At 51.2% G+C, this 22,564-nt stretch overlaps 8 protein-coding genes across 8 annotated transcripts; 3 read left to right on the forward strand and 5 right to left on the reverse strand.

The window, feature by feature from the left end:
• Positions 1-1,810: 1,810 nt before the first annotated feature.
• On the forward strand, positions 1,811-2,269 carry aspf13 (allergenic cerato-platanin Asp F13; the record flags this gene model as incomplete). Its single annotated transcript, XM_033560478.2, has 1 exon — positions 1,811-2,269. One exon carries the CDS (start codon positions 1,811-1,813, stop codon positions 2,267-2,269), a length of 459 nt encoding a protein of 152 aa, XP_033416369.1.
• Positions 2,270-2,465: 196 nt separating this feature from the next.
• ALT_3833 (NADPH-adrenodoxin reductase) lies at positions 2,466-4,188 on the reverse strand (the record flags this gene model as incomplete). Its single annotated transcript, XM_033560477.2, has 3 exons — positions 2,466-3,338; positions 3,388-3,822; positions 3,883-4,188. The coding sequence occupies 3 exons, from the start codon at positions 4,186-4,188 to the stop codon at positions 2,466-2,468; spliced, it is 1,614 nt and encodes a 537-aa protein (XP_033416368.2).
• A 426-nt stretch (positions 4,189-4,614) lies between these two features.
• On the forward strand, positions 4,615-6,826 carry ALT_3834 (uncharacterized protein; the record flags this gene model as incomplete). The annotated part of the gene is made up of 3 exons (XM_033560476.2): positions 4,615-4,788; positions 4,851-5,042; positions 5,093-6,826. The coding sequence occupies 3 exons, from the start codon at positions 4,615-4,617 to the stop codon at positions 6,824-6,826; spliced, it is 2,100 nt and encodes a 699-aa protein (XP_033416367.2).
• Positions 6,827-7,078: 252 nt separating this feature from the next.
• Positions 7,079-8,930, reverse strand: ALT_3835 (Lectin C-type domain protein; the record flags this gene model as incomplete). The annotated part of the gene is made up of 2 exons (XM_033560475.2): positions 7,079-8,809; positions 8,868-8,930. The coding sequence occupies 2 exons, from the start codon at positions 8,928-8,930 to the stop codon at positions 7,079-7,081; spliced, it is 1,794 nt and encodes a 597-aa protein (XP_033416366.2).
• A 372-nt stretch (positions 8,931-9,302) lies between these two features.
• Positions 9,303-10,625, forward strand: ALT_3836 (Sec62 family protein translocation protein; the record flags this gene model as incomplete). Its single annotated transcript, XM_033560474.2, has 3 exons — positions 9,303-9,765; positions 9,821-10,377; positions 10,437-10,625. 3 exons carry the CDS (start codon positions 9,303-9,305, stop codon positions 10,623-10,625), a joined length of 1,209 nt encoding a protein of 402 aa, XP_033416365.1.
• Positions 10,626-11,430: 805 nt separating this feature from the next.
• On the reverse strand, positions 11,431-13,878 carry ALT_3837 (peptidase family M20/M25/M40 protein; the record flags this gene model as incomplete). The annotated part of the gene is made up of 1 exon (XM_033560473.2): positions 11,431-13,878. The coding sequence occupies one exon, from the start codon at positions 13,876-13,878 to the stop codon at positions 11,431-11,433; it is 2,448 nt and encodes an 815-aa protein (XP_033416364.2).
• A 1,466-nt stretch (positions 13,879-15,344) lies between these two features.
• On the reverse strand, positions 15,345-16,134 carry ALT_3838 (4a-hydroxytetrahydrobiopterin dehydratase; the record flags this gene model as incomplete). The annotated part of the gene is made up of 3 exons (XM_033560472.1): positions 15,345-15,536; positions 15,600-15,662; positions 15,727-16,134. The coding sequence occupies 3 exons, from the start codon at positions 16,132-16,134 to the stop codon at positions 15,345-15,347; spliced, it is 663 nt and encodes a 220-aa protein (XP_033416363.1).
• A 1,397-nt stretch (positions 16,135-17,531) lies between these two features.
• ALT_3839 (uncharacterized protein) lies at positions 17,532-19,472 on the reverse strand (the record flags this gene model as incomplete). Its single annotated transcript, XM_033560471.2, has 3 exons — positions 17,532-17,842; positions 17,905-17,949; positions 18,011-19,472. The coding sequence occupies 3 exons, from the start codon at positions 19,470-19,472 to the stop codon at positions 17,532-17,534; spliced, it is 1,818 nt and encodes a 605-aa protein (XP_033416362.2).
• Positions 19,473-22,564: the final 3,092 nt, after the last annotated feature.

Raw genomic sequence — 22,564 nt, forward strand, 5'->3', positions numbered from 1 at the left:
AGATCGACTACGCATAACTGCACCAGTGCCGAAATGGAACTTTCTCCGAAGCCCCAAAGCCCCAAAGCTCCAAAGCTTGTGGGTTAGGATTTGATGTGTTTCCGTGGAATCGAACGTTCAGGATAGTAGACGGTAGGGTCCGGTCAAGGCTCCGTCGAAAGCTTAAACCTGTCCGTACGCCGATCCCCTCCCCTTAATTTGAACCAGGAGAACTGCATGTTTACCATGAGGAAACAGCTTTAATTTCATGATTTGACTGGATACCGACAAATGGCCGCATTCAAGGCCAGCGTCGCGGGGATTTCCCGTTGATCCATCGATCACATCTAGAATCTGGATCAAGAAAGCCTCGCGAACAGCGGCGCACTGGCTCAGTTGCGGCGGCTTGGAGGCTGGTGCTAGCGTCGAGCACGCAAAAGACATTTTTGTTTAGAGTTTACTTGTGAAAGAGATTTTCGAATGATAATTGATGACCTCGGTCCAGAGAAACCTCTAGAAATGGATATCCATTGATCCGGTCGGTAGATACCGTTTTCCGCAATAATAAGAGTAGTCAAACTATCTATTTATATCGACTTAGTCCAGGTAACCTGTCAAATATCTGTCATATATTTGATGCACTCACACAATAGCCATAACAATCTCGCTTATGAGAATATGTTTATTTTGGAATGGCTTCTCGGTGGTCCCTCTCGTTCGGCAGCTAGCGACCGGATATTACCGATGGATGGACCACAGCTTCTCATTGCCTCATGCGTGGTCCAGACATGATTGAGGTCTTGAGGTAATTCTTCAGTGCGGAATTGCTGATGCTCTCAATGCCAAGGGCTATCCTTGCATCCGGTGGCAGCTTGGGTGAGACCGTCAGATTGTATTTTTAGGAACAAGCATACCATAAGGTACCACACGTGAGACGATTTCCTGTTTTGTCACTTAGCCTCATCGAATGCTTATGGTCTGACACCTGGCAAACGGTGTGGAGTGCTCAGCCTTAACCGGATTCCCTTCGATCAAGGTTCGAACTTTGGATCCTATCGATCAATGTGGCGTCTGACGGACAGGAGGCCTTACCAAGTGGTCAGTTCGTAGGCGTACAAGCAAGCCAGAATAGGCATGGTTATTATTGCTTGGCGATAATGCTCGGTCTAAGGCATCTCGTTTATCGGGACCTCCATTCATTCAACGGAGCGGTATCATCAACTCAGTGCACTCTCCCGCAGTTGTGTATCACAAGAATGTCTCAAAAGATCGACGGTGTCACCCGAGGCGGGTGGAAGTTGCTGGAAGAGGGTGAAGCTGTATGTCTCATCGCGGGGTGGACTCAACCTCATCAGATGACCGAACGTCACTCGAACGGGTGTCAGTTGCAGAGTCTTGGATCCCCGCATTTGGCACTCCACTATCATCTGTAGGACCACTGTCGTGTCATGGCAACGATTCCTGCACCATGTCGATCTCAGTTGCCTAGTAACTTTCCACGGCCAGCTGAGGGGGTGTCTCACTCATGTCGGTATGCGATTGCTCCGGTTTCTGAGGATCGAGACTTAGGCCTACCCATGGGTTGTGATGGATTCTTCCAGTGTCTCTCCTCTTCGGCATGGCAAGACGCCTGATCTGGTCGCCAGTATTCGATATGTCATTGCTAATAATAGACAAGAGGAGCAGGACAGACTGGGAAAGAGAAGTATATAAAGCTTCACGACCCTAGATACCACAGCCAGGAAGATAGCAACACCAAAGCATCCAACCACTCAATCTCAATCTTCTCTATCAAGGCACTTCCTTTCACAAAGCCACTCGTCCTCTCAAGATGAAGCTCACTACATCCATCTCTCTCCTCTCCCTCTTTCTCTCCTCCGCTCTCGCGGTCCCGACCCCAGAGACCGAAGCCAGAGCTGCGATTCCCGTCTCCGTCTCCTACGACCCGCGCTACGACAATGGCGGCAGCTCGATGAACGACGTCTCCTGCTCCAACGGCGTCAATGGCCTCGTGACCAAGTGGCCTACCTTCGGCAGCGTCCCCGGCTTCGCTCGCATCGGTGGCGCCCCTACAATCCCGGGCTGGAACAGCCCTAACTGCGGAAAATGCTACAAGCTGCAATATAACCAAAACACAATCTACGTTACGGCGATCGATGCCGCACCTGGCGGTTTCAACATTGCAACGAGTGCGATGAACCAGTTGACGAACGGAATGGCGGTGGAGTTGGGTAGGGTGCAGGCAACGTATGAGGAGGCCGATCCATCCCACTGTGCCTCTGGTGTATAGATGGATCTTTGCCTGCAGGGAAGACACGGGACAGATCAAGTGGTTTTCCACCAGTGCATGTGCATAATGACTTGGGCTTTCAAGGCCTCTTTCAATCCTTAGACTTGTTGATTTATGTTTATATACAATCCTTTAATGTCATCAGAGTGAAGATTTCATACAGTCTATATATATGTACATTCTAGGGCATTAGTCATCAAGATATAACCTCCAACATCTCTTCCACTCGCCCAAACTTATCTCGAACTTTCCCCTTTTGCTGGCCCCGCTCCCGCTCTGCCTTGTCGATGCGTTCCCAGTCCTGCCAGGTTGTTGGCCGTAGCCCGCGCTTCTCCGCTTCGGGCCGTACACCGTCCCAGCCAAGACCGGTGCTATTGGTGGGCCCATTCAATAATGATCCTTTGTCTGCTTGACTCGCCTTGTCTGCAGCTAGAGTGTCAGCGGTGGTGAATGCATCGGTCATGGTTGTGGCGATGACACCAGTTGGGCCACGCTTGACCCAACCCGCACAGTAGAGCCCAGGCAGATGGGTGATCAGCGAACCGTCGGGTAGTCGCTCATTACCTCCTGCAGTGGTCGGGACGGTAACTCTACCGAAGCCGTCGTTGGGGAGCACACCGCGATCAGAGTCGAACTGGATGCCTAGATCCTCCAAGCCTGGTAGAGGAAGGGATTTGTAGCCGACACTGCGGAAGAAAGTGTTGGCGGGTATGTCGACTTGCGCCCGCTTTCCGCTTGAGAGGTACTTTGGTGTAATCTTGGCACTAGGTGTGTGAGGATTGCTCGGATCCAGTTCATTGCGGGAGAACCTGACGGACGAGAGGCGGTAAGGATGGACAGGCGACCAGTTCAGGCATTCCGGCGAAAGAAGGAAATCTAAGGACCATGATTTGGTTGCAGTATTGGGGTCATTGGTCGACCCCTTTGCCAGCAGCTGCATTAATCTTTTTTGTGCTCGAGGAAGCGTAGATATAACGTCTTCCGGTGGAAAGAGGTCTCGAGGAATTGGATCAAATGACACAGAAGGCAGCTGGAGAAGCTCTCGGACCTCTTTGATTGTAAAAGCGGCCTAGGGGCAAATTAGCTTTGCGTACCGCAGAGGAACTTGTCAAACGTACTTGCAACGGGCCCCGACGGCCTACAACCCGAACACGCTTGATCTTGCTTCTGACCAACTCCTCCACCGCGTACTCTGCGATATCTGTCCTTCGTAGAGTATCGATATCTGACAACAGTATCCTTGCGACATCTAAGGCAACGTTTCCCTGGCCAACAATCACAGCATCCTCACCGGCTGTAAGATCTGGTGCCAGATCACGGTGCTCCGGGAGGCCATTGTACCACCCCACAAACTCGCGCGCCGAGTACACGTTCCGAAGTGCATCCTCACCAGGTATACCCAGCTTCTTATCTTTCGGCGCCCCGTATGCGAATAGAATTGCGTCGTAATGTGGTTTCAGCGCTTGGAGCGGGAGACTTGTGCCCAGCTCGAGGTTGCCGATAAAGTTGAACCTCGGAGACGCTGCAACTTCGGTAAACTTTTCCTCGCAGTTCTATTGACAAACTGGAATCAACATGGTTTCCACAGGCTTGCTTAAACGCATTAAGCGTACCTTGACTTCCGGGTGGTCCGGCGCAACTCCGTACCGTGCCAGGCCAAAGGGGACCGGCAATTTCTCATACATATCCACCACGGCATCTTCAACTTTAGACAGCAGTCTATAGGCTGCATAAAATCCAGCTGGGCCAGACCCTACAATGGCAACGCGAAACGGACGATCGGCCAGTATCGTCTGGCTCTGGTGACGGCGCTGGACTGTCAATTGCGCCAGTCGCTGAACATGTGGGCGGTATAGCGACGTGTAACTAATTTTTGCGCTGCATTGGGCGCAAAAATAAGGAGCGCGTTTGAGATTCATTGTTATTCAATGGGGATATCCATTAGAAAGTAGGATTCTTAAAATAGACAATGGAAAACTACCTAGTCGGCTAGCTATGACTCCATTTCGTTCTGAGGCGCGCACGTGATCCTTATCAGTTGGTTGCCGCGCCGACTATCGCCAGTGTTGATGCTCCACCCGATTGGGAGCTGCCTTGAATGGGGCCCGATCTCTGATGATGATTATCATCTAAGGTAGACTAATATCTTGATGACAGTCTCCTCTTCTCCTCGTGCATTCTTCCCGTTCCATGGTTCTGCGCGTGCTTCTCGAACCACATCCCCATCGTACCTTGCATACTCATTTTGGTTGAAAACCCCCCAACATTCCTTTCTGTCTGGGTCATTCAACGCCCACATTCCACTCCTCGCGTGGATGCGCCGATAAGCATCATCCACTGCGGCCATGGGGAGATCATTGCCTCCATTCCTTTACGGTCCTGCCTCCTCGCATAGTTTCTATGGACCGACGGATCGTCCATTCAATCCAAAGGCCGTGACGCAGGCGAGCTGGACTCGTCCGAAGCCAAAACCTAAGCAGAAAGGACCTTATGTTAGCTTCAACAGACACCCTGACTCGGTAAGTTAGTTCTTGAGCGGCTCTGGATGGGCCACACATGCTGATTAATACTCGATGAACAGTATTCGAACTTTCCTGACGGAGCATCCCGCTGGACCCCCATGAGCCCCAGCACAAAGGGGAGAGTGTTCTACGGTCGAAAGGTACAGCTTGGTCTGCGTGTGCTGGCTTTACTCGGCGCTCTCGGCTCGCTCTTTTGCGCCATTGTCATCAAAAATGTTGCTGTCACGATCATTTGGATCGTTCGAGTCGGGGTGAGTCCACAAATGTGTTGTGTCGCTAATCCAGACTAATGTTTGTGTAGCCTATCGTTGCCGTTCTTCATACCCTCTATGGAATCTACCACCTATGTCGCTCGCCTGTCAGCAGACCGGCTGGATCACAGGCCAGTTACATGGTCTTTGCGGCAACGCTTGACCTTGGCTTGGTTCCATACTATGTCTTCTCCGCATACATCGCGTACAAGCAGATCACCAACAATGCCCACCACTGGAGCACTCTGCTGAGCGCGGACGCGGGTATCACGGACAAGATCGCTCATTCCACTTTCATCCTTAGCATTGTCAACGGAAGCTTTCATTTAATCTCTCTGTGCATTTCCGTCTGGTTGGCTTTAATATTCCGGCAGATCTCCCAACTGCCTCCGGATCTCAATCCTCTCGAAGACAATCTGACTGCTCGTCCTCATAAACGAAACAAGTCGGAAATCAACGAAAAGCATCTCAGCCAGTCTACTGTTGCATCGGCCACGTCTATGGAAGAGCCCCTTATTGGCCCTGCTCGGCATGTTCCATTCATGCACACCCGCAACCAGTCCTCAGAAGATGGCTCGAGTCGGTTTTCCGTTATTAACGAAAAGAGGCGATCACAACAATCGATGTACAGTGACAGGGTTGTCCCACCCGTTCCGCCCGTCCTTCAACACTCCTTCCTGGCGCAGCATGACCAGCAGGCGTCGGTGCAATCACCCTTGGCAGATTCTCACAACGACCACACCCAGCAAGTCTCTCCTGATCTTCCTGACAGAGCTCAGTGTGTGAGCCCAGACTCGGACAACTGGATTGTCTACCCTTCTCGATCGCCCTCACCTGCAGAGGTTGGTTTAAATGAGAACCTAGCCCGCCGAGAACTGTCGTCTGCCTACAGTCAAGCAGAGAGCCTTATCTCTGCAGGTAGCAGCTTCAAGGACTGGCTTACTTCCGCGCAGCGCTACGAACTGCACCTTAACGAGGCAATCTCGGAGGACGTTCGCGGCGAGTACGAGTCACTCGCTTTACACGAACACTATGCGAATGACGAGGAAATTCATGATATCCCCCACGTGACACGACTATACGACAACGCCGAGCAAGACATTGGCGACCACAACATCAATATCTTCCTGGACCACAACAACCGCGAGCGACAATTCTCCGCCTCCCTCCAGGTCAACCCACTAGCCCTTAACCCTCCCACCCCACAGCCGGTCCAGGACGAGATCAACAACGCACCCCAACCGCCGACCCGTGCGCCTCTCACTGATATCCCGAACCTAGCTCCTAACCCTCCTGCTTCCCCTCTGTCCCCAGACAGCCCCGAGAAGAAAGGCCGCTTCTACGGAGAACTCAACAATAAGCCCTGGCTCTCCGTCGCGCGCAGTGTAAGCGGTCAGAACGATCCAGACTCGCACGATCTGGACCGGAAGAGGAGCAAGCTCGTCAAACGCAACAGCCAGAAACTAAGCACGTACGGTTCGCTCAAGCAGCATGATGCCGATGATCTTGACGTCGAAAATGAGATCCCCCCTGTCCCTACCGATCCTGCCCTTGCAGACGGTGATCGCAAGGGTCGTGTTGTCAGTAACTCCGGGGCTGACATCGGTCGGCATGACTTTGGATCAGGCTCCTCCTTGGCGTATGGTAATTACATCGCCAACTTGGGCGTGGGACGACGACGCGATGTGAGTGGAAAGATCGCCGAGGAAGGTAGAGGTGGTGTGGTCGCCGAGAGTCCGAAGCAGATTAGAGCTGCTGGATGGGCTCGCTTTGCTGGGCTCTAAACTTGCAGCTCGGGATTCATGGCAATATTTGGATGATCAGATCTGTTGACGAGGGAATGGCCATTTTTATGATGGAATGGAATTGTAACGAGTTTAACGCGATGGATCTTCTTTCATGTTTGATAATACATTTTTCTGCATAAAGGTGTGTTAGGTAGTTAGTAGCTTCCTCAAATTCAATAAATATTGTTTCACAGCCATTAAAGACTTATATGAGCGTTTTATATCGAAGTATATGTGAGAATGGACGAGCTACGAAGGCACACCTTCGTACTCCCACCCTTGAATAACCCTTTTGCCTCTCCTCGAATTTCTCCGGTTGGCGTTACATTTAACAAACAACGTGAGCGCAGTGATGATGCAAATAACGATTCCGGCGATGGCAGCGACCAGCACCGTGCGCCGTTCTAGCTGGTGTGGATCGGCCACGTACGGGCAGGGAGTATCAGGACCCCCTGTTACCCAGCAGGAAGCAACGTCTAACGAGTTGAAATCAAGCCAGACCTCGTACTTTGCGGGGTCCGTCGCTGTAGGGTCCAAGGTGTCCTTGGGTCCATCGAGCAGGGAATGGTATAGGTAGGTGTTCTCAAGGCCCGTCCGGGGTATGGAGAACGATGTATTCTCCGGGCAAGCGTGGTGGTACGCATCTGAGTACGTATACGCTTGCGATGACAGGGACCAGGTGAAGGGGTGGTTTCCCACTCGACAGGCGGCGTGGCGCACTTCGCTGCAGTTAGTGGAGCGCCAATGGCCCCCCACCGAGAGATCCATTACTGCGCATCGCTCGATGTGCGGCGAGTCCTCGTCGATGCCGGGAGGTGAAGGGTCTCGCGGTTCACCAATAGCCCAGGACCACGAGGCCGACGTGGAGATGTTTTGGTACGGTTTTGCATCTGAATCGGCAGTCTTGTTGAACAAAGTGCTATTGAGCACCGGAGATAAGCCGCAGACGGTGAGGTTGACGACCAGATCGCATATTTCCCTTAGAGCCTTGGTTTCGTTTGAGCTGTTTATGATGGGTATGCTGCTCGATTGAGCCCACGACGAGTTGACTTGCGACACTGAGGTAGCTCCCGGCTGGTACAGACAGCCAGCCGTCAAGCTACCATTATCAGTCGCAGCTATCGAGACGGCAGTCGTCAAATAATGAGGAGGAAATATGACGTCGTTGTCTGCGCTCAAGTCATAGCTCCCCAGCTGCGAGTCCACGGAGCCATATTCCACAAACAGTCGTCGCTGTTGCGCAAGTTGCACATATTTTGAAGAGGGCCAGCCATCCGGCGTACTTTGCTTTCCATCCGCATCCTCGTGAAGGGTAAAGTATTCCGTGATAGGCTGGTATCCATCGTCAACTGCATACCATGATTCGTTGAGGTCTTTGCGCTCCTTGGCTAACTCGGATGGCCTGTAGATGTACGTCGAAAGACGCTCATCAAACAAAGCGCTCACGTATTCTGAGGGTAACGGCAGCTGCTCGTTGGTCACGGATGCAGCTGGCTGATCTAAAGATGCGGCACTTGATGCCACATGAAGGTTTAGGGTTATGGATGTCGTATATACATTCCACTGAGAATTGGTGAGTCGAAAATGATCTGCGAAAATATCAAGTAGCCCAGAAAGGTCGAGATTATCGGAGCAAAGATAGGGACCGAGTTCGTAGAGTAGCGAGCCTGACGAATCGGCGACTGCTGAGACGGCGCCTGTGACTGCACTGGCCGTGGCTGTGGGAGAAGGCGTCGTCGAGACAGTGACAACTTGAGCGTTCTGCGGTTTTGCGACTGGGCAAAAGGTCCAATTTCGCTGCTCCACCGACCAGTATATATCAATCAGGAAACGACGGTAGCCGATAGCGAGCAAGTTCGAAATGCACTTCTGAGCAGCATTGTCACCGTAGATGTTTTTACCGAAGCATGCTGCAGTCAGCGAGACGGCCGGTACGGTAACGAAATTAATAGGAATCTGGCCGGAAACATCTCTTTCACTCTAGTGAAACCATCATCAGTCATATTTCATGCAGTGTCAGTTCGCGAAGTCAACGCACGAGTAGGGCAGCCACCCATGTAGAGTTTACAAGGGAAGCATCAGGATCATAACTCAGGCCCATGGAGCTGCATACAATGAGCAGCACGGATCAAATTAGGCGATATTACTCATTTCAGGTTGTATTCGCGATTGAACCGAGCAATTCGAGTGATGGAGAATGGTTAGTCGAGGCTCAAACTGCGGAGACGCGGGCGGTGCGATTAGTGAATGACGATCGACCCTTTTCCTCTTTGGGCGGGCCAACACCATCTATCTGGCCACTTTGTGTTGTTCATCACTCCCCTGCGATTTTCCGGCTTCTTTCATCCTTTCAGCCAAAACACTTTGATACACTCCGCTTCCCAGCTTCATACTCATTACCTGGCCTTCATGTTTCAGTCTTTCCTCTCTTAATTGATTTATTGACGCAAAATTATCTAAATTCCCTTTCAACATGGCGGCTCCAGGTGGGCCTAGCCCGCAGCAGATTGCTGCCATGCAGCAACAGTTCGCCGCGGAAGCAGCAAGACGAGGAATGACCCCCGAGGAATTCGCAAGACAGCAGCGCGAACAACTGAACGCAGAGGCCGCGAAGCATGGCATGACGACCGAACAGTACGTTCAGCAGTTGAGGATGCGAGCTATGGCCGCGCACCAGCAGCAGATGGCCCAGCAACAGGCTCAAGCAGCGCAGCAGCAGGGACAAGCGGGGCCCCAGCAGCAGCAGCAGCAACAACAGCAACAACAGGGACAGCCTGGACAGCCCTCTCCACCCCAGCAACAGATGCAGCAAGTCCCCGTCAATCCGTCGAATCCACCCGACCCTAAAGCGATCGCGGTCGCCCAGTTCCTACGCTCCCAGAACCTCAAGTCTCGCACGTGTATCCTGGATGGACAAAGAAAGGACATGTTCAAGGGTATCTACTCTCATACTCCTCCAACTCTCCGACTCAGTACTGACGAGTAGCATAGTCAAACGCGCCATCCGCGCCCTCGAATCCCCCGCCTACGCCAAAGCCGCCGCCAAAAAGAACTCCCTCCTCCCCCCCGTCACCGACCGTGCCTCCGCCGAAAACGTCTTCAAACTCCTCCCTCTCTCCCTTCTCGCCCTGCGCGTCTCCAAAGTCGACCCGCACGCCGGCCATAACCATGCCAAACCAAAGACTCGCGTCAAGGGCCTTTGGACCGTCAAGATCGAGCAGCACCAGGAGACAGACCCCATGATGCACTACGTCTGGCTCTACGAGGGACCCCAGTGGAAACAGAAGGCCATGGCCGCTGCCGTCGTGGCGGGTATCTTTGCCGTTGTCCTCTTCCCGCTGTGGCCTATCATGCTGCGCCAGGGCGTCTGGTACCTCAGCGTCGGGATGATGGGTCTGCTGGGTCTCTTCTTCGCCATGTCCATCTTCCGTCTGATTCTGTTCTGCGTGACCGTCTTCGTCGTGCCTCCTGGCCTCTGGTTGTTTCCTAATCTCTTCGAGGACGTCGGGTTCATTGATAGCTTTAAGCCTTTGTGGGGTTGGCAAGAGGTATTTCTTTTCTCTTCGTCAATCTTCCCTTTCGATCGACGTACTGACTTCTACCACAGAGCAAGAAGAAGAAGAAAAAGTCCAAGAAGGCCGTCGCTGGCGCTGAGACCGCAGAGCCACAAACTGCATCCGGCAAGGGAGATGATTCTAACCCTTCCGCAACTACGACAGCAACACCTGCCGCAGATTCCTCGGGCGTCGTGAAGCGCGATCTAGCGCCCAAGGTGGAAGAAGCCACTGAGGAGTAAATGGCATAGACGGGTTGCACTCGGGCATGATCTTGGGGTGCATCGTATCGTATCAACGGCTTGCTTTGCCATTTTGGTCGTTCTGGCTGTTCTGGGTTCTATTCTGGACCTCGGCCTACGGGTTCATCGGATGAATAGCCACGTATGACTATGTTTCTCAAATGATATATGTTCCTTCGGGTTGGAGTAAGGTTTCACTTGTTTGAATTGATCAAAATCCTCGTGGGTCATAGAGAATTTTGTAATTCTTGTACTATGATTCTTAATCAGGAGGATGCAGTGCCCAGTGCTGATATCAAACCTGAAGATTTTCACCGTGCGAATCACGCTAGGTTGAAAGATTTAACATGGAAGAAGTTAATCTCCACTAGATAATTGTACGAGGCATCAATACCCAACATAGACCCACATAAAAAGCATGTGAATAGAGAATAACGAAACAGAAGATAAAAAGGAATAGTTGAATATGGCAACGACGAGCAGCGCGGATATCTTCAACTGCTAGCTGTAGAAAAGGTCAAGACAGGGTAAATGCAATGACAAAGTAACAAAGGTGTCTGGTATCAGTGGTATATATACGAAAAGCAAGTAGCTGAGGCATCGCAAACGCAATGAAACTCCAGGCGTGAAGACAGAACCTCCCCAGTAGTGAGGGGAGTATAAAGCACTTTTCCAAAATGCGCAAAGCTATATTTTCGGGGCCGGGAAGATGTACAGGCGTCTCTATAATATCTACCGACGCCTAGAGATGCAGAATGAGGGAAGGAGAGAGAGAGTAGAGCAAATCGATGTGAGGTGGTATCGCTTATAATCCGGAAGATACCTGGGTATCTATACTTGGAGCAGCGGGAAGATTGGTATGGGACGTGGGAGGATTGATGCTAGCAAAGCTTCTTTGGCGGTCTCGTAACGTCTTCGAAGGCGGCAAGTGGGAGGAACGAGCTGTGAGGGAAGCACTTGGTAGCAGAACAGGCCTATGTGGATCGATTGGAGATGGGATTTTTGGCAAGGGGCAATTGGGGGGAGGTGCCGCTGGGGGTCCAACAGACAGTCCCGGCATGCTCTTGCGCCGGGCCATGCTGGGAGGACGACCGCCGTGGTCTGTGGGATACACTCTATCCCGTTGGAGCTCAAGGCGGGGCTGATTTCCGTAATTTGTGGTTGCTCCTGTGGGTTGCGGGTCAGATGGAAGCTTGGTTAACGGGTCAATGGCTATGCTCGGAGGGCGAAAGTGCGTTGTCATGGTGTACGTTATCGGTAAACGTGGGTTGGGTAGAATCCTGTGGTCATTATTTCTTTGCAGAGGATCTGCCAGCGAATCTTCGGAGTTGGATACCCGCAACTGTCGTCTAGGGGAGGCGTTGCGGACGGTAGAAGTATCCTCATGTATGTCGTTGAGGCCCATTCTACTTATGTTGCGGGTTGGCGACTGAGGTGGGGAGGGAAACGCAGACAAAGCATCGAGTTGCTCGTCAGAATCCTGATGACAGAGCCCATTACTCCGGTCACAGTCCAGACGAGAATCTTGAAGAAGTTGAGCTTGAGCGGTCTTCGCAGCAAACCTCTTGCTGAATGATGGAACACTGAAGTTGGGCGCTGGAGGCGAAGTGCTTCGCAAAATTGGCTCTGGCACCGTTGACGGCGACCACCCAGGTTCATGCCCCTCCGTGCTCGGGGACCCTGCCAGATAGGCAGATAGGCGTTTGGTCAGACTTGCCGTGGTCGGGCTCGGTGGTACGCTCGGTTGGTATACTCCAGGGACTGCCACGCCATTAGGAAGTGTAAAAGGACCACTCGGCGGAGGGACCGAAGAATACAACCGCCCGAAGCCGTTGACAGGCGGTGTTACATCCGTCTGTGTGGTCGACATCGAATTGGAACGGGACTCAGCGCCAGACTGATAAACGATCGAGCGGCGTTGAACAGATATATAGGAGCTGCGGCGGGATTGGTCGCTGAGAGCTTGATCTTTTTCGTCGGAACCTGCCGACTGATGAGGTTGTAGATAAATGTTGGAGAAGCGGTTGGGGTCTCTTTGTACCATCTGTCGGATACTCGGTTTCGGCCGCAGCTGATGCTCCATGCCCTCGTCGTAGAGGCTTTCCGAGATGTATTTTTTGCCTCCACGGGCTTCGATCTGAGCTCTGACAGCCAGGAGCCAGGAGCTCATCTCATCGGCATTGCAGAATACGAGAAGGAAAGTGCGAGTCCATCGCCGGGAATAGGATCGATGAAATCCCAGGCGGGAAAACAAGGGCCGAGGGGCATCAACTGTTGCTGCGCCGTCTTCTTCCGAACTTTGAGAGATTTGAAGCACGTAACGCTTACCAGGAATCGCATCGCTGGCAAAAGCCACTGATCGGGGGCCCACCTGCAACATCTTCTCCGGTAGTCGATCATGCTTCCCGCTTGCTGAGTATTGCAAGATATAACCGGATGTGACCAGCACATAGATCTTTTGGGACCACTCGGTCTTGCTAATGGTGTCGGAGACCGTTCGCATATGTTTCTTCTCCTTCTCTTCCTTCTTTTTCCGTTCCGCGGAAGCTTCCTCATTTGGCGGCTGATTACCCTGAGGGTCTACATCGTTGGAGCTGTTGTTGCTCTTTGTGGTCGCCTGGATGCGCAAAATGGAATCAGCAGACATAGCCGGGGCCCAGAGACACTCGTGCTTGATTGCCTGTGGATAGGCCTGAAATAGCGGAGGGGGCTTCCACCCATGATCACCAGCGACTGGTCTACTGTCGCTAAGCTTCCCCCGGGACTTCGATGCAAGTTTCGTCCGGCTCGCACCGCCCGGCGGAGATGCAATCAAGGTCGACATCGACATTGCGGTTTTGGGAGTGGCACAAACACTTGGCGATAGTGGCGTGTCCGACACGTTTACTGTCTGTGATACAGTAGTGTGCGCCTCGTCGATTTCCGCGAGCTTCGTGTCAATGTTGGACTTACGAGAGGGCTTCTCCCAGGCAAAAAGTCCGCGCAAACCCGACTTAGATGTCTGACGCTTGACTGGAGTTTGTTGTAGCGGCACCCTCTCTCCCTCGCTCTCATTTTGGTAGTCCGTGGGTCGCAGACGTTGCAATCGAGGGGTTGCAGACGGGGTCGATGCTGCATCGGGAACCGCAGATAGAGTCGGGGATTGCACTGAACCGTGAGCTTTCGGACGGCTGAAGTTCGTTTGCAGAGGAGCTAGTCGTTGACCTCTGCGCTCGCTGACGGATGGCTGAGGGGGCTGCTGATCTAAGCTCATCCTTCCGGAGAAATTGGCTCTCACCCGACATCAAAACACGATCCCAAACTGATCGGTGATGATGATGCGATAGAGAAGTCGTTAATCTGAGGATACGGAGCTTCAAGGTCGCGCGTGATTCATCTGGAGAACAGTTCAACTGTGGTGGGGGTAGTGTTGCGCATGGATGTGGAAGCGAAGACTGGCATTGCAAGTGGACGCTTGTATCAACGGGTCCAGTGATGATCGCAGCCTGAAACCGAACTCACTGGTTTCAGATTATATACAGATCGAGTGTGGTTAAAGCAATTGTACAGAACGCGATTGAGTGAAGTGAAGACAAAACCGAATAGGAAAGTGGGAGAGATCGCGTGGTGGAGGCTTGGAGCGGAGACGGCCGACCCAAGTTTTGGGAGCTCACGTTTGGAGTAGAAGGACAGGTGGTAGTTTCAATTCAAGGGAAGGGCATTCAGGTGTAAGGAGTGACAGAGAAGATCGCAGTGCGATATCAGGGCAATTCATGCAACTCCATTGTGCTTCTCCTCGGGTTAGAAAGAGAGGGTTGAGGTGAAAGAAGAAAAGGAAGGGGAAAAAAGAGAAAGAAAGAAAGCAAACTTGGCCCAGAACAGGGAAGCCAGATCGAGTCACAGTCAGGACTTTTCCTGTTCTGTGTGAGTGTGGTCGCTTTTTTCCCGTTAATTTTTCTTTGTCTTAATTTTAGGCTTTGATTAGCTATAAATTACAGTTAGTAGTCCAATCTTAGTCCACTACTTGTTGAGATTGGAGTGAAGCTAAATCTGCCTCGAGGATCTGAAACAGTTGGCCCCCTATGGAGTAATACGTAGGAGCAGAATCAGGAAATGAGCTAGTCTAGATGCAAAGATACAGCATTGAGATCAGATCAATTCGGACCACGGAGTATCATCGGGAGTAATAATAATAGACAATTATTGCCTGTCGAGAATCCGAGATACTATATGCGCCATAAAGTCTATAATTGGCAATCTGCCCCTGAACAGCACTTTTGGGACAGGTCCGGTCCCACTTGGCTGGAATAGCATCATGTTTATTTACGTAGGGCTATAGTGAGAGGGGGAGGAACATAGTTCCTGCTACGAAGTAGGAGTACCGAAACTCTCTTCATAATTCTGTTGTGAACCTGAACAAATCTGCGCGGCCCTTGATATATCGACAACGGGCGACCTATTCTGCAGCAGATTGTGAATAGGTTGTACAAGGTGACGGAACGCAGCAGATTGCAGCAGTCCATACTTGTTCAAGGCATGACGGACGGCGATCAACGTCAACGGATCGTCGTTCGGCACGAGTTCATATGATCGTCTCATATCACTTCCAGTTTAGAGCAGCTTGACTTGATTCGGTTGAGTCGTGAAGCCACAATTGGCATACAATTGACAGGTCAATTGTTGTTTCTCGAGTAATACGCGATCCGTCCAGAATAATAAGGTACAGGAAATAGAATTCTCCTAGGCTTCGCGCTCACGCGAAGGAGTTCCCAGCAAAGTCACCGAGGGTAGCGCACACTTCTTCCCCTGCGCCTCGGCAACAGCCCCCATCAACTCCGCTCCCTCCTCACAATGCTGCGCCATTGCAATGTCTTTCGACGACAGTCCTCGCGGATTATGCGTCGTCCAATGCACATCCACACTTCCAATCCTCTGTCACCACAATTCATTAGCATGTCGCAACCTTTTCCCCATCCAGAAGGAAAAAGAACTTACAACAGTCATGGTAGGATGATGCTTCTTTATCGCGCTCTGCGACGCAACCACATTCACAAAGCTCTGCACCAACCAAACAATCAGCCTCCCTAATCTTTCGCGAAGAACAACAATAATCAGAACCCACCACAGCCTTGAAATAAGACCGAAAATAGAACGTCTTCTGGATCCCCATCCCCTCCCCATCCAACACCCACCCCTTCTCAAGCAACGGTTTCAATCCCCCCTGAACCTGCTCCGCATCCTCCCCCTGCGAGATCTGCACCTGCGTCTCCTGCTCCTGGCCCTCAGAAGCACCAGCATCAGTCGAGTAACCCGCACCCGCACCCGCCATCACAGGCGTAGGCAACCGCCTCCCCTCACGGAGCGGAGACACCGTCGTGCGGGGAGAACTCCGCGTCGGAATGGATGATGACGACGATGACAAGGACGAAGACAACCACAATGATGGATAAATGACTCTACCAGATACAACACCGGGACGAGAAATGCAAGCCCGCACCCGGCGTTGCAGGACCCCCCGCGCTGCGCCCATGCTCGAGGTACAATTTAGTCAAACCTTAAGAGGCCTTATCGTCATCACCGTCAGAACTCAGTAGTTGACATTGACAACGGGGAAATGGCAACACTCTCGCAGGACGGACCAGTCACGTGATGCGCCCACGTTAGCCTGAGCCATCATCCAACTCCACCCCCACCGAGAAGCTGCAACGTTTAGGTGACAGATGGTGCCTGCAGAACAGCCTCATCCTCACCCGAATCAGGCAGGTTTTTACATGTACTCCATACTCCGTAAAAGTACCCCGACTCCACAAGATTAAGAGATCGCCGGATGTAACCTCCGGAATCAGCCAGCCAGATCTATCCCACAATCTCCGCAGACGGTTAACCCAAAAGTCAAGAGTCCGTGGAAGTCGCCTCCGCGATCTCTGTAGATGCGTCTGGCCTCCATTGCGGAGTCCGTGCTATCATCTTCCCGGCCATCGGTTCAATGACGTCTGATCTTTTCTTCAGGCCACCTACCTCGTACCTTGGCTTTGATAGGCTATATACCTCCTTCTCATAACAGATCCATGGGGAATCCAGAGAACCTTAAACAATGTGCTTTAACTCTAATACTTACTACATGGATGGGTCCCTCCGCATCACGCCCGCATCCCCAATACCTTGATTTCTACTATTCCGCCCATCCCGCCGTGCGGCCGCGCTTGAGTCCCTTTGACAGATTACGTCGACGTGAGGCTTTACTGCTACAGATCGCTTGAAGCATCGATAGAGAAAACATCATGATTTTTTCGTATTTTTTTTACTAGCCACCTGCAGCCGAGGAGTCTCTCGCTAAGTACTTCGATCCCGCCGTCAAGACACAATCGCTAGAAAGTAAACATCCCCCTCGCTGGCAACACAAGCATAGAGAAGACAGACCACCTTTGAAATAGGAAATCTCGTAAGCCGCAGAAAGAAACAAAGCTTAAGCAACATAAAATCCCAGATACAATTAAAAGGCCATCGAAATGGTACGAAGCCGACACCTGTTTGACTCGGATGTACCGACCAGACTCCGCCCGTTCACTCTGCAAGTGTGCAATGCAAATGAGTTCCGAGAGTCAGAGTCTGAACACACAAGCAAGGTGTAGCACTAAGGCCTTCCACCACAGACGGAGACGAAAAGAAGAAAGAGACAAGAGAAATAACACTTGCAAAGCCCGGCCCTGCTCAAGAAATGAAATGAAAGTTGCTCACAGAGGCAACGAACAGAAGAGCAGCAAAGCTTACGAAGCTTACAAAGCTTACAAAGCTCCCATAAAGCGTGTTGCTGCCTGAAAAGTCCGTGTCACTGTGGATCATTCCCTCCATGATTGGCATCAACGACAACGTCTCCTCAAATACCCATCGGCTCCAGGCCGCTCGGTTGTGGAGTTGTGATCATGCTCATTCTGCGAAGGAGATACTGTTTCTGCGCGACTGAGCACGAGAGCCCGCGCGAGACGGACCACGGGATGCCACATAGCTGCCCTGTCGGCTTCCAAGGGCCTGGCGGATTCGGAGATCCTGGCGAGATCTTGCAAGAGAATTTGCCCTAGAGCCAGTGGGAATTCTAGACAACTGTCGGACATTGAGGTCGACTTCGACATCGTGGCGAGCAACCGACAGCTGTTGGGCGAATGTAGAGCGCTGGCGGAGGTAAGGACCGCACCAATAGATGACATAGACGGCAACGACGAGGACGAATGAGATGCAGACTAAAGAAGGTCAAGATCAGTCTCTGTCCCTGGAATGCTGTACAAGCAGATTAAAGACTTACACAAAATCGTAGATGCGTACTCGAGATGACGCTTGCCGCCAATGTCTGTGAAACGGCCTGTCAGCTGCTGTGACCATAAGGCGGATCAGTGGACAGGACAACTTACTCTCGAAGAAAGGTGTAGCAGGAATGGTAAGAACACCAGCCAAGAAGTCCCGAGACCAGCCATTTCCACCGGTTGCCGAAGCAGAGTAAGGACCATAGGCACAGACCATGTAGTCAATTGTCGCCATGTAAATGCTGTAGTTGGCAATGCCGACAATGGCTGAGAAAACCATGGTACCAATCCAGTGGACGGGAGGACCCTGGCTGGTCCAAGCAAAACCAATCAACCCGATGGGCAGGCAAGGAGCTGTGTAAAGAAGCCACCATAGGCGAGATTCGTATTGAGCCCTTTCATCATGAGGCTTAGCGCGTCTCTCTTTGATGTTCCGTTTAATGGCTGGGAAAAAGGATATCCATGCGATGAAGTACCCAACTAGGATGGGTAAAAACGACAAGCCGAGTTCAACCGTGCCGAAGCCCCACTGCTTGTAAACAAGACCAAATGACTGGATGAACATAAAGATCAAAGCGTCGCTGAAGCCACTCAGTAAAGAGAGAGACAGGACTATGGGCTCAGTCAAGAACATCTTGAAGGGGCGGATCCAGGTGGCGAGAATTTCCCGCACTGCAAACCGCTCCCGGAACTCAAGCACCTCGTTAGGGCCCCATATATCCTCTCCATTTTTTCTTCTTCTCTTAGCAATTCTGTCCATCAATATCGTCGTGCGAGTCTCCGGAACACAGATTAGGTGAGCGAGCTGAACAGCTCCTCCGAAGATCAATTGAATCCAGATATTCCAGCGCCAAGGCAGATATTCTTCGACGAATCCACCGACGACAGGACCAATAACAGAGCCTGCAACAGAGGAAAAGACGACACACGCCACGGCGTACTGCTGATCATCTGCTTCCCATAGATCGGCAATCATTCCCAGTGTGACGGAGCCACCGGCAGAACTCAGACCACCCAGGGCTCGACCCACCATGATGGAGGCAAAGTTGGGAGCAAGAGCCACAGGAAGTTGGAAAGCATTGACGAGAAACAGACTTGCCTGGAGGATTGGCTTGCGTCCGAGTTCCTCACTCCAGGGAGCCCAGAGTTCGCAGCCAAAGGCATAAGTAACGAGGAAGATCATGGCACCGCAACGAGCAGCCTGCATACTGACTCCGTACTCTTCAGAGATGCCAGTCAAAGCATTGGAATACAGACTGGTATTGAAGTTCATGGAAGTCTGGACAAGAAAGATCACGCTGATGATGGTCCACTTTTTCCACGACGGCCAGGAGTACCCCAGCTCATCGTAACAATCCGCCTCCTTGATGACCTTGTCCGCCCTCGAAGGCACAGGCTTTTCTTCGACAGCTTCCACAGTCTCGACATTTTCAATGTCGGCAGTTGTGGGCTCTGGCTTTTCAAACGGGTCAATGCCCTGGTCCGCGTGAGTAGAGGACGAGGCCTCAGACTCGTGATGATGCGAGTTTTCTATCTCCCTGACCCCTTCAGAGGGAGGAGGCACTGCCATTTTGAGATAGCCTGCTCTGTATCTCGCGTATCAGAAACCTAAAAAGATGGTTAGAGGTGTGAACGCGTAACAACCATTAGGTAGACCATGTAAACTTACTTTAATAAGTAAGAGATCTTTGACTTAGCCAGGCTACCACAAGCAGTAGATGTAGATAGAAGAGATTATAAGCAGAGTGAACACTGAGGAGCCGACAAGAAGAGGAAAACAATGAGATAGAAGCTCTATCTCGCGAGTTAAAAAGTGGTTGTGTGAGAGAAGTAAGACTAACACTCGGCGAAGTGTTAATGTAAGCAAAGGGTTTGGGAGAGAGGAGTGCAGATCAAAAGGTGGGAGAGCACAGGAAGAAAGAAAAACAACAGTCGATGAACCGAGTAGAAGAAGTATGAATGCGGTCAACAAGAGGCGCCTCAGGCTATCTATAATATACTGTGTGGGCTGGCAGGAACCCCAGAAAGGGAAAGGACGGGGAAATACCTGATGCTACTCTACCACCCATGGACAAAGCCCACTTTGTGCCTGCACTTTACTTCCCTTCCAATGGGGAGAACCCGGGGTAAATCAGTACGGGGCTTCTCTGTTAATTTCCAAACTTTCTTTTTGTCTGGTCTAATGATCCATTCAGGTTACAGAACAGCTAAGAGCAGAATATACTCACCAACCTTTGCTGTACGTCTCTTGCAAAATCCTGTCTTTTTTCCCGCGTTTTGCCTCTGTTTCTTTACTAAAAATCATTTATCTCTTTGCAGACATGCTCGCCCCTTCCTTTGCATAATTGACTAATTTTTTCTCACGCAAAGACTGCAGCCAGAGCTGCGCATTGAACATGGTTTGGGCCACCGACGCAGCCGGATACCGAATCAGGACCGGACATTCGAGCCCACTCGCCACGCCGTCCAGGAAGAATGTCCTTCCCCATCAGTTGCGAATAATGGGACGTCTGGGAACCTCAGGGTCCAGTCAGCGTCTGCCCCTCGTCATCTGAGCCAACGGAAAACGGCGATAGGAATCCCCACGGGCAAGTAGAAGATGGCCGCAAATGGCCATGATTTAGGGTGCTCCACTCGGAAGTTGAGTGCTAGCCCGAAGAGTACCACTACAGAGGCCGCTCTGGGCCGACAGCTTCAGGAATGCCCGTTTCGGGAAACCAAGCGGCCAAGCCATGGGACGGCGTCGAAGGAAAACCTACAGTACAGTCAATTCTGCCAGCAGGAATACTCTGCTGCAGATGATGGTCTCGTTCCCAATGGATTTCACAGAATTTACAGAGTACAGGCTGACAATGAAGAGGCTAGCAGCCCGTATCGACGCAAGGAGTCGGGATAGTTGGCCGGCCGTGCTCATGGATCATTTTTGGTGTGGCTTGCCGAGGCGGTCGGGTACTGGCGATCTTCTGAGCTTTCTTCGAGGCTTAGCCGCCAGAAATTCCCAGGATGAGTTGGGACTTGTCGGACTTCGACAAATTACGACGCGCACATTGAGACGATCAATGTTGGCGTGTGAACAATCATGATACTACCATGTTGGATACTGGAGTAATCCGAGAGATTTGTCCAATTGCAAGGGTCATCCTCGGTTTTGTGGGGGTGCTTTTTCTTCGGGGCAACCGCGTGTGACGTCAAGCCCTTTTTTTTCCCTTTTTTTCCCGTCGGCTCTTACGCAGATCGTCATTCCGAGTAGGACTTGGACTGTTTTACGACGACAACTTTAGTCATGCATTTGTATAACTAGTTGGTTTCTAACCTGATCGTGAGATGTTGTCTTACTTTCCAGAATATTTCATAGAACATTGTCAGAAGTTGACAATCCTTGTCGCCTGCATGAGTACGTATGAGGCTTTCTCCGTAACCTGGAAATGTAGTAGTATTTTTGAACACCTCGGACGTGACGTTTCAACAAGCAGATCGGATCCACTAAAGGTACATTTGTTAAAGGTAGTTAGGTAAAGACATCATACGGCATAATACGTGGCAAGGATAAGGTAATTCTGTGATTATCATACGAGATGCATAGGTGCTTTCTGATATTCCGAGTTACCTTACTCTTTCCATGCAGCGCATAGAGTCAGCATGCAACCTTTCTGAAACCCATGGGAATGTTCTCACTGTCGGTCTCAGTTTCAGATGCCCGAGATAGGCTAACTCTGCTCAGTAGAATCTATAAAATTGGTTTGCCTAACCGGCGATCCAAAGCTTACTGTCTAGGGTCAACCCAGGTTACAAGTTCCTCCTACTGTACAAGGCCCGTACGACATGACAAAATCGCTCAGTCAAGGATCGTTGCCAGGTGATCTTGGGGCGGAATTTGCAGCTTCAATCCCACTAGAAAAATCAAAGTCCATCATGAACCTGGATTAGTTTTCATCGTGTATCTATTCCACTGGGGGAGAGTCTTGACACTCCTTACTTCGTAGCCACGTTACCCCGGCCCCATCTCGCTGATCTACAAGGGCTTCACGTTTTTTCTCACCCTACTTCAACCTTAGGTTTGGAGACTGGAGAATGTTCGATCGCACCCCCCTCACATCAACATCCTTTCAAAAAAAAATTCCCCGAAACCCACGCCCACGAGGAAAGAAAGATCGGTTCCCTGTCACGTGGTCCACCTTATGAGGTCCAAGTACAAATCAGCCTGTTTCTCAAAACGGACGGATCCGAGGGCTCAAGCTTTCTGGCTGATTGGCACACTCTTGGGTGGTTGGCTGCGTGACTGGTCCGCTTGCGGGACTTGGCCCCATCAGTATTCCCAATTCAGCAGCGGAAGCCGGTATCGGCTGGAACTGTGAATTTCAGACTTCAAAGCTCACACTTACCGAATTCCTTCTAAATTCTAATGCTCCTGGTGGTTGCCCATGGGGTAGACAATAATGTCTCAGTCTCCCGGAAATATAAACTCAATGCATCAATATCACCTTAATCAGTAGTCAGCTGACAATCGCGTTATTCTTTTTTCCTGTCAAGCTTCCTGTCATGTATGAGTGAACTAGATGATGATACTATGATCTACGGTCGCATTGTGGCTGACTTCTAGATTTATACTCAAGAGTATATCTTATGACTATCGCCGTCACGAAGACGCCGCATTGGGCTTCT

This window comes from Aspergillus lentulus, assembly GCF_001445615.1.
Source record: "Aspergillus lentulus DNA, contig: Alt08, strain: IFM 54703, whole genome shotgun sequence".
In the NCBI taxonomy this organism is placed as follows: domain Eukaryota; kingdom Fungi; phylum Ascomycota; class Eurotiomycetes; order Eurotiales; family Aspergillaceae; genus Aspergillus; species Aspergillus lentulus.